Source organism: Notolabrus celidotus, chromosome 4 (genome assembly GCF_009762535.1).
Source record: "Notolabrus celidotus isolate fNotCel1 chromosome 4, fNotCel1.pri, whole genome shotgun sequence".
NCBI classification, from domain to species: domain Eukaryota; kingdom Metazoa; phylum Chordata; class Actinopteri; order Labriformes; family Labridae; genus Notolabrus; species Notolabrus celidotus.
This window is the reverse complement of record NC_048275.1, coordinates 35,551,353-35,561,770: the sequence shown is the minus strand read 5'-3', so window position 1 is coordinate 35,561,770 and position 10,418 is coordinate 35,551,353. Positions and strand designations below refer to the sequence as shown.

Here is a 10,418-nt window from a genome sequence, read left to right as displayed (position 1 = left end):
TTTCCAGCATCTTGATGTGGAAATCAAGTGAATGTGATGAAATATTTGGGACTTTTTGATCTTGACTTTTAGATTTACTATTCAAATAAATGCTGCAGTGCTACAATAGTGGTCTGAAACCAGGACTCAGAGAGGTAGTAGGCAGCTTCAAAGTTCTAAATTTGTGAAAATACAGAATATACTTTTTTTTTATCACTTTTAAAGGATAACACCGTTACACATTGAGAAATATGCAGTGGATGTCTAATCAGTGTCAGTACAGTGATTGGTGTTATTCTGAGTTAGTTTTGATAACTCACTGACATCCAATGATTCCCTGGTTACCGCGGCTGCATTTGCATCTTTCAGGAGCTCCAGTTTGGCTACTTTCTGTTTCATACAGGTCCTGTGTGTGTAAAACTTCTTTGTCCTGCCATATGATTAGTCTCAACATGTCAACCTGAGGACTTCTCCAAGCACACTGAGTTCTAACTGCTCCAGCAGCCGCAAAGTGGAATTTAAACAGTTGAAAATGTTGAGTGTAAGACATTTGAACAAGTATATTTATAGCAGTCTCTACTTTTAGTTTATCATGTTTTTTTCTTGGCTCTATCATTGAATGAATTGTTATACAGTTGAAGATGTCATGTTTGTGACATATTATTGAGAACATTACCCTGAGTGTTTATGCACTGAGAATATAGGTAATATAGGTATTAGTGACCCTCAGATCATGCAAGTTTAAATGGTTACTATGAATTAGTGTTACAGGCTGTACAGAACTTCAGCCTTCTTAAAGTTGGTCTGGGTTCACTTCAGGTCACAGTTCCAAATCTAGTCCTATTTAGATGTATAGAATAAATTGCTTTGTGAATTAGCTCTGAACGGTAGTTTTACCTCTATGAGTCGAAACGATTTGTATGAATAATCACACATTTTTGATTGAGTTTTTTTCTCTTAATTTAAGTTTTGTTTCTACCTTTTTGCCTTGTCTGTTATTTGCTAATTAAATTCACTATTCTGCAACAATGGTGAAAACAGAGGAGGAGGATCCATGTGCAGAATAGTGAATTTAATTACCAAATAACAAAAAAGGCAAAAGGTACAAACAAACTTAAAGAGGACGAGGAAGAGGACTTCATTTATTTTGTCCTGATGTTGCATCTTTCTGGCAGCAGGGGGCAGTTTAGCTGACTAACCAGACACTCCTTTAACCTTCATCCCTGTTAAACATTATTTTGGGTTTTCAAGATGACTCATAAATGTGATTGAACGTTATCGTGACACTTGGCAAAATGCATATGTCTTATTCCCCCAAAAATGTATCTTTCTCTTTATTTCTCTACTCTTAAGTATTCATATTTACAACACAAACTCATTATGAACACTACACATACAAGTGTAAACAACAACAATGATATGGGATACAGAGATATGATCATCTTATTATACCTTCAAACTGTTGTTACTTGATTTCTTTGGCAGATACTTACTGAAGAGATTTGGATTTTTGGATTTGTAAAATCTTTATTGTCCCCAAGGGGCAATTTGGTTTGCAACAGTAGTCCTCCACACATCATATACACACAAGCAATACACATAATAAACACAAGATCATACATTTAATTTAAATACATAACTACTAACTACCATGGATGACATAATTTTTTCTGCATATGAGACCAAAGGTACCACAATCCAATGTGGAATGGCAACAACCCTACAGCTTGTTTAAAAACCCAACAGCTGAGGGCACACATGATCTCAGATATCTGTTAAATCTGGCCCTTCTGGATCTTAAAGGATGGCCTTTACCTTCTGAGTGGCTCTCACTTGTTAAAGATGGCCAAGATCATTAAGATTAGAGCCAACAATCTTTCTGCAGACTTTGATGATATAACCTGTTTTTGTTAGAAGTGCTGAGGTTACCAAACCAAGAGGTCATTGCAAAAATTAAAATAGACTCAATTAAAGATTAATAAATTATTTCTAAAAGTGATCTATCCACATTTTAACCCCTCAGCTTCCTCAAAAAAAGAGCCTCTGATTGGCCTTTTTGCAAATGGCATCAGTGTTTTTGACCTATAATGTTGACCTGTTATTTATGTAAATAGTGTACTTATGTTTGTTTCTTTTGTGTATTATTGTTTGTATGTCATAATGAGAAAGAAGTGAGCATAATGCAGGTAAGCAGTCAGCTTTAACGTTTTTAAAATACTTTATTTGTTGCTTAAATAAATAAATAAATAAATAAATAAATAAATAAATAAATAAATGGATGCCTCGCTTGTTTTTATGACAACAACACATGCAAGTTGTATATTAGAAGTGATGCATGATAGTGGTAATAAGTGCCAGCATCAATTCAAATGAAAGAAACTGACTGTAATATTGTTTGATCAGTGATTGTAACAGACCAGGTAATGATAATATAATAATAATAATAATAATAATAATAATAATAATAATAATAATAATAATAATAATAAAGATATAATGAAATATGAAAATGAGATTGTTGAAACTCTCTTTGTTCCATCTTAAAAATGCTGTTTATGTATTTCTACACATTTGTGAAAGTGCAACATTTGACTTAGAAGAACCAGACTTTAAGGAAACGCTTCTGTTTAATGTTAATACCTCACATCACTTTTTGAATCTTATAGACATTGTCTCTCTCTCTATCACACACACACACACACACACACACACACACACACACACACACACACACACACACACACACACACACACACACACACACACACAGACGCACAAACTCATACACATATATTTTTTAAGATCTATATACAAAGTTATATATATTTTGTTACATAACACCAATATTAAGTATATAATTTATATATCTGAGTTGATACTTTAACAAGTTTAACATGTTAGAATACAGCGTAGTTTTGAAGCAGAGATTCTTTATATCACTTTACACAGGGCTCACATGTCTTCAAACAAGTTCCTGCAACTGAAGAGTCACAAAGCAAAGGGTTAAATATATCTGATCTGACTAACTAAACGTTGTTTTTCCACATGAAGAATCCATCCATGAAGCAAATGTTTAAATATATCTGATCTGAACAACTAGACCTCGTTTTCCACACGAAGCAAACCCTGAACACTGGATCCATATTAAAGGGATATTTCAGTGTTTTTGGAGTGTGGTTGTATGAGTTTTATGTCACTAGTAATTGAACTTGCAACATCAGATGCCGCTCAGCTCAGCCCCTTTAATGACAAACTGCAGGGAGAAACAGCACGCAAGCTAGGCTACAGTTTCTGCAGACCAGGTCAGTCCTACCCATAGACTATAAATAATGGACGTAGTCTCTGTGACGTCACCCATGTGTTTCTGAAGAGCTGTTTGCAAGCCAATTGCCAGTGGCAGTCATATTGAAAATGTTGAACACAACCTAAATGCTGTGGAGCTAGTGTGAGGTAAAGAGGCGGGGTTTGAGCCTCCTCGCTAACAGCTACATTGTTCCCGCCTGTCAATGAAGTCAGCTGTGCCTCTTGAAATTGTAAACTCATAATCTAAATATCTTTGAAATTGCCTTGTTAGAAAAAAATGCACCCCTGTACAGCGTGTACCGATCGAGAAATGAGTTATCCAGACTAAAATCGTCTTTTGTACCAGACTGTAAACATGTTTATTTCTGCTGTAAAGATCGGCTTTTTTGAATGGGTGTGTATGTGGTTTCTGGTACTTCCAGAGCCAGCCTCAAGTGGATCCTCGATGAACTGCAGTTTTTAGCACTTTCGCATTGGACCGCTGCAGGCGGAGGAGCATGTCTGTGTGGTGCCGCAACTAGTGCAAAACAAACAGTCTTTCTGGTGGCGAAGTGAAGTGCTGAAAAAATCCCCAGTAGCGCATACACCTAAACCAAGATGAGTGCTTGGGTCGGAGTCTTTCAAAATGAGCTAAATCTCAGGCAGGACTGACCCTGTCTGCTGAAACTGTAGCCTAGCTTGCGTGCTGATGCTCCCTGCAGTTTCTCATTAAAGGAGCCGAGCTGAAAGGGATCCATTGAAGCTTGTGACATTAAACTCATACAACCCCACTTAATAATATATATGTATATATATATATATATATATATAAATATATATCCCTTTAAGCACAAAATGTTGTTGGGTGTGACTTTCCCGTTCTCCTGTGCTTCTGTATTTCAGAGATGAATCACATGTGGTAGTCATACATGGTGTTCCCAACTCTCCTCGATGAGTCTCGATCCAAGCAAATCAGGACACCGTCATCTAAGGCAACTTCATCACTCTAGATAGGGTTAATAAAGAATTACATTTAGTATTTAAATTAAAATGCATGAGAATATGTCATCTAATTTTCTACAATATAAAAATGTCCTTTATAATAATAATAATGATAATAATAAATAAACCATGCTCACATCTTTGACCCCGAGCTGTTTCTCTGCTGCTTTGTTCCCTTGTAATCCCAGTTTCTCCATAATCAACTCAATCCTGGCTGTGATCCCCGCCACAGAGCTTTCAAGGTGGAGCACCTGTTGGACCAGACTGTCATGGACAGGGAAGAGTAACACCATGGTTAACACCCTTTGTAATAACATTCATTTTTATTATCCTTCAAGATATTTCACAGGCTAAAATTTTTAATCAGTCCCACCCTAGAAACTTCTCCTCGTCCACAAAGGTTTGATCTGAGTGGTTCCTCTGCTCGTTGAATGTTGCTGGGGGCTTCTCCAGTAATTCCTTTCCCAGGTTGTTGAGTTCAGCACAAAGAGCATCCTTAAATACAATGGAAAGTCGACATATCAGATTTACTTGTATGACAATGGGTGGACTTCCTGTAAAGAAAGGGTAAACTATGACACCAACCCTCTTTTTCTCCAGCTCCATTTTCATCCTCTCTTGTTCAGCCTCGTCTAAAATCTGGTTACCGTCGCGATCAAAGCGTGAGAAGGCTTCAGAAATCTCATGATCAGCATGTCCCATTCTATAAGATAATCAGAATGGTGAGAGTTATATCAGCTTTTATCTCCTGAATCAACCCGGTCCCTCCACTTACCCTTTCAGTGTTTCTCTGAAGTCCTTGAATTCAATCTCTCCAGATCCAGATCGCAGCGCTTTCTGAACGTCTGATATTCTCTCCTTTTTGAGTTTCAGCTTTGAAAATGTCTTCATGTAGCTCTGAATGACAAGAGAAAGTCATTTCATTCATAACCCTGTTAACGATCACAGTCGTGTCTATCTTTAGTTCATCGTTACCTGTTTGATGATATCGGTGAATTGTAGCTCATCTTTCTGGGTTGAGAGCTCTGCCTTCACCTCAGAGTATGTGTCGTTAATGATGGCCAAGAACATATTCTGAGGAACACAAACATACAGAAATCATACCAGAGGTAATCCAGTGACAATTTAAAGTCATATGTCTTCCTCACTTAGAACAATACCAGGACTATATTGTCATCATTCAGCAGCACATAGGTCCTGAACTTCAACAGAATGAAGAGCTTCTCATGACTGTTTTTAGTTGGGAGAACATTTTGTCTGCCTGAAAAACAAATCTGAGAATCATAACTTTGATTTTTGCATCCAGGACAGGTTGATACACAACCCCAATTTCATCACCAGATCATTGCCAATGATAAAAAGCCTTTATTTAATTGAGAATAGTGGAACATACCAAATGTTAAAACTGAAAATGTATTGTTGTCTGAAAACTAAATGCTCATTTTATTCTTTATTAAGAAATTATAAAAATAATGATGATGATAATAACAACAATAATTATAATGATAATAATAATGATAATAATACAATAAATATTAATTTAAAAATGATAATATAATAATAAAATGTAATAATAATGATGATAATAACAATAATAATACTACTAATAAATGGAAATAAGAATAATAAATGACAATAACTGTTATAATAATAATAATAATAATAATAATAACAATAACAGTAATAATAATAATAACAATAACAGTAATAATAATAATAACAACAATAATAATAATAACAGTAATAATAATAATAACAATAATAATAATATTAATAATAATGAAAAATGATAATAATAAAAAAGATGATGATAATAACAATAATAATTCTATTAATAATAAATGGAAATTAGAATAATGAATGAATTACAGTACTAATAATTATACTACTACTACTACTAATAATAATAAATGAAAATAATAATAAAACAACAATAATAATTGTAATAGCAATAATAATATTAATAATAATATTAATAATAATAATATGTAATAATAATAATAATAATAATAATAATAATAATAATAATAATAACAACAGCAAACATTTCACTTATAAAAATAATAGAAGAAGAAGTTATAGAGAAAAGGCCAAAAAATGTGGGACTGTCATTGGATCTGCCAGAACATTAACATTGACAACACTCATATTTTAAGCATTACTTATAGAAGAATGACTTACCAGTAGAACAAAGAAAACAAAGAACACATAGGTGACAAAGTAGAGCGGTCCCAGAACCCTGTTAGCCCGGTCGATAGCATCGTAATCAAAGTCTCCGAGAATGATCCTGAACTGTGTGAAGCTGCAGGAAAAGGAAGATTAATGTTTCCATGCTCAATCATTTTACATGCATATTTTCTTTTTGGACTTCTCTTACATGCACTTGATGAAGGTACTGAAAGATTCAACCTCTGTCCCAAAGAGCAAATATCCAAGCTGAGCATAGGCGAAGAACACAATGAAGAACATGATGGCAAAGCCCAGGATATCTTTTGCACATCTGCCCAGAGTGGAGGACAGCTGGGTCATGGTTTTGTTAAAACTGATGTATTTGAACACCTAAAGGAAGAAGCACAAAGTCTTTGAGATGATGCCAAAACCTGTGTGTTAAAGTGAAATATGTTAGTACTTTACCTTAATCCATGCAAAGAACAGGTTCATCGCATTCATGTTGTTGCACTGTGTTTGCCAGAAGGCCAGAAATTCGAAATCAGCGTAGATTTCCGGCTGCTCCAGCAGTTTATCGAGCAAATTGTCCACTTTGATGGTTCGGAAGATGTTGAATGCGATGGCAACAACAGCAAGCTGGGAAGGAGAATGATTTTACTTCATTGACATCAAGTAAAGTTGGAAGAGGATGTTTAAGTCAATAAAAAAGTGTTCTTACCAAAATGACGATAATATCCAAAATGTTCCAGATGCTTTTGAAATAAAGGAACTTGTGTATCTCCACCTCCAGAATCTCCTCAACGGCGTAGTAGAAAATGAATAAACAAAACAACATCTCACAGCCAAGGATGAAGTAATCCCAGTAGGTGACATATCGAATCAGTTTGACTGTTCTTATCTGGTGGGAAGGGATTGCTCCCCCTGTAGCCGGGAACTCAACCAACAACCTGAAAGAAGCAGATAACACCTTAGTCAACTAATGGATGAGTCCAAACCAATGAGTACAATCAGTGGTGCATTTACCTGATGACACAGAACATGTTGATGTTTGCATTGTAAGTAGAAAAGTCGATGAAGGCTGCCCTGGTTCCTCTGTCAAGCCACAGGTTGTCGATCAGATCCGTCAGTACGGCTGCGCTCTCCTCTTTGGTGCGACCCAGGTCTTGATAATACCCAGCTCCACTGTATGTAGTCAACAAGCCCCAGTGAGAGGAGCCTTTGATTTCTTTCTCTGTGTGATAGGTCCAGCTGCAGAGGAGGAAGAAGAAACACTTTCCAGATGTACTCTTTTCTTATTGCATGTCTAAAATAATCTTGTAAGAAAGACTGGAGGCTTACGCAGTGCCGTTGAAGAGACCAAAGCTGAGCTCATCCTCTTTCTTTTCATTGTAAACATCAAAACATCCTACTATCTCATCCTGGAAGCTGCTGTGGACCTTGCAGGAGTTGTTCATGATCTTGACCTGTCTCATTCTGGGGACTCCCAGCAGCATGTTTTCATAGTAAATGAAGGACTTGTCTCCGCTGTCTAATGACTGGTTGTTGTACCATTTGGTCCAATAAAGGCCGTCAAGCAGTGGACCTTGGGTATACTGTTCATATGAAAAGAGGGAGGCTGCAGAACAGTTTCACAGATATCATATTGGTGAATGGATGAATGTGCAGGAGAACTCACGGTCCAGAAGTCAGCCATGGTGCTAATGGACTGAAACCTGACTCCACTGTCACTGGCTGTCGTCACAAACAGGTCGGTCATGGCTTTAGTGTAGTAGTACGTGCTGGAGCTGGTCATGCCATACGTCACTGGAACACAGCGTAATCACATTGTTAATTGATCACTATCTGACTTTGCACAGACGCTGCTTTTTAATGTTGCTCCATTCAACAGTCCAAGATAAGGCTACCTGGAAACATACAAATGAGACCTCAGCAGGACTTGTTTGGCCATGTTTTATGTCACTGCAGTCAAAAAGATCTAGATGGGAGGCCATGATTTGTTTGTTGAGCAAGAACACAAGCCTGACGCAACGGCCTCATCAAACAATGTAAATCTTATCTAGACAAAGCAACAATGGCGGAGACCAAATGCTCTTATCTCTAAAAGGCAAGAGTGCGGCAGCCATGGTCTTTTCTCTTCCATTGCTTAGCGGGACAATGGCTTTCAGACGCAGGGATGGGAGGACAATTGTGGCCAGCATTAAATCAGAGGGGAAGCTTTTGATGGTAAATCAACAGTCCAGAGTGCCCTTTACATAAACATACGGTGAGCACTTCAACACATAATGAGTATCACTGAAGAGCAGTGGTTGTTGGAAGTTGACTAAAATAGACACAAGATAAATAAATACAGAAAACCAAAATAAGTGAAATGAAATCTTGTGATGAATTGGGTGTTCATCAAACACGGGAACACTTTTTAAATCTTTCTATCTCTCGGTCACATGTGTGAAACGAGAAAGCAGTAAGTACGTTTCATGAAATCTATAAAATGAATCAGACATTAGGTTGTCTATCTATCTATAACATTCACAGAAGTATCCAGATCGATGTTAAATCAAACACCACACCAAGAAATGTTCAAATCACTCCAAAAATAGTTTCATCAAGATACTGAACATCAATGATATTTCATTTTTAGACTATCACAAGCACCAGGAATACACTTTGATAATAAAAACTGAAGATTAAACACCCAAAGTGACTCATATGTACGCACATAGAAATACTTACAGATGCATATGTCGACTAAAAACAGGATATAGACGAGTAACTCTCGTAGTGTGGTCCGGATGAACAGCTCTCTGTTGTTTGAAGTGTTTTTAGTCAAAGTTGTGCCCCACAAACCTGAAACATATAAAAGGATGTGATACAGTTTTTGGTCATTTATGAAATCATTATTGAAATGAGACTTTTCAAAGAGCTTTCAAATCAGCCAACAGAATCATCAACAGAGGAAATGATGACATCCATTAGGCTAAGAAACACATATCACTTTGTCAGGATCCTGATGGTGAAGTGTCACTGAGCAGAAGTTCCTACCTTTGATAAAAAAGCAGCAGCCTTTCTGTTTCCTCACCAGGCTTTGCTCAGTACACGGTGGTCCCTGTGGGAATGGGCTTGGGGTGTCCAGTCTGTACATGTTGTCCATCTGCGGCTGCAGGTTGTAGACTGTACCTACAGCTGGAGCCAAGGGCGGAGGGCTGCTGCAGAAGCCCTGGTTCACCCAGGCCCCGATGCTCTTGCCATCCAGCTCACACTCCACCTGTCCAGTTAAGTGGCTCTCAGCTCGGTTGTTCAGGCACTTCATGCTGTTTGACACCTGCATTTCTCTGAAGACCTGATTTTAGACCAGAGAGGAAGGTGAAGTAGAACAGTGAAGGCAGTGCTGGAGAGCTGGTTATAAAGACTGGATGACATCAGCTGTGTTGAGGGCGGAGTCACTGGTCTTGAGAATGACTCCCATTCAAATGCATTGAAGTGCTGTTCTGTTAAGTGATATATTCACATCGAATCTCTTTATGGTCAGTGCTTTGATTTCATAACCATTATTTAGATAAGTATTGTACAGCCCTAACTCCAAACAAGTCGAGACACTGTGCAAAATGCTGATGTTGATCAGGTCCATCCAGTCTTGGTTTTGGTCCTTGTCCCTTTTGTACAGAGATGTCTCCAGACTATTTAAATCTTGTAATGATGTTATGTACTGTAAATGATGAAATCCACTAAATCTTTGTCATTCCACTCTGAGGAACATTATTCTGAAACTGTTGAACTGTTTGCTCACACAGTCCCTCACAGAATGGTGAACCTCTTCCCATCTTTCCCTCTGAGAGTCTCAGCTACTCTGGAACATCTGTTTTATACCCAGTCATGTTACTAACACGTTGCAAAGTAACCTTCAATGGTTTTAGCATTACAAAACTTTTTCATGTTTTGTTGTCCCCGTCCTTGTGTTTGCACTGTTTTCTATCTAATGAAAGGCTTAA

At 37.3% G+C, this 10,418-nt stretch overlaps 1 protein-coding gene across 1 annotated transcript; it reads right to left on the bottom strand.

Annotated features, from left to right (window-relative positions):
* Window positions 1-4,068: 4,068 nt before the first annotated feature.
* On the bottom strand, window positions 4,069-9,739 carry pkd2l1 (polycystic kidney disease 2-like 1). Its single transcript, XM_034682358.1, has 15 exons — window positions 9,472-9,739; window positions 9,163-9,276; window positions 8,108-8,235; window positions 7,771-8,024; window positions 7,456-7,680; window positions 7,151-7,379; window positions 6,898-7,068; window positions 6,641-6,822; window positions 6,445-6,565; window positions 5,239-5,337; window positions 5,039-5,160; window positions 4,849-4,966; window positions 4,637-4,758; window positions 4,401-4,527; window positions 4,069-4,267 (listed from the first exon to the last, which is right to left on the bottom strand). Exons 1-15 carry the CDS (start codon window positions 9,737-9,739, stop codon window positions 4,172-4,174), a joined length of 2,376 nt encoding a protein of 791 aa, XP_034538249.1. The 3' UTR covers window positions 4,069-4,171.
* Window positions 9,740-10,418: the final 679 nt, after the last annotated feature.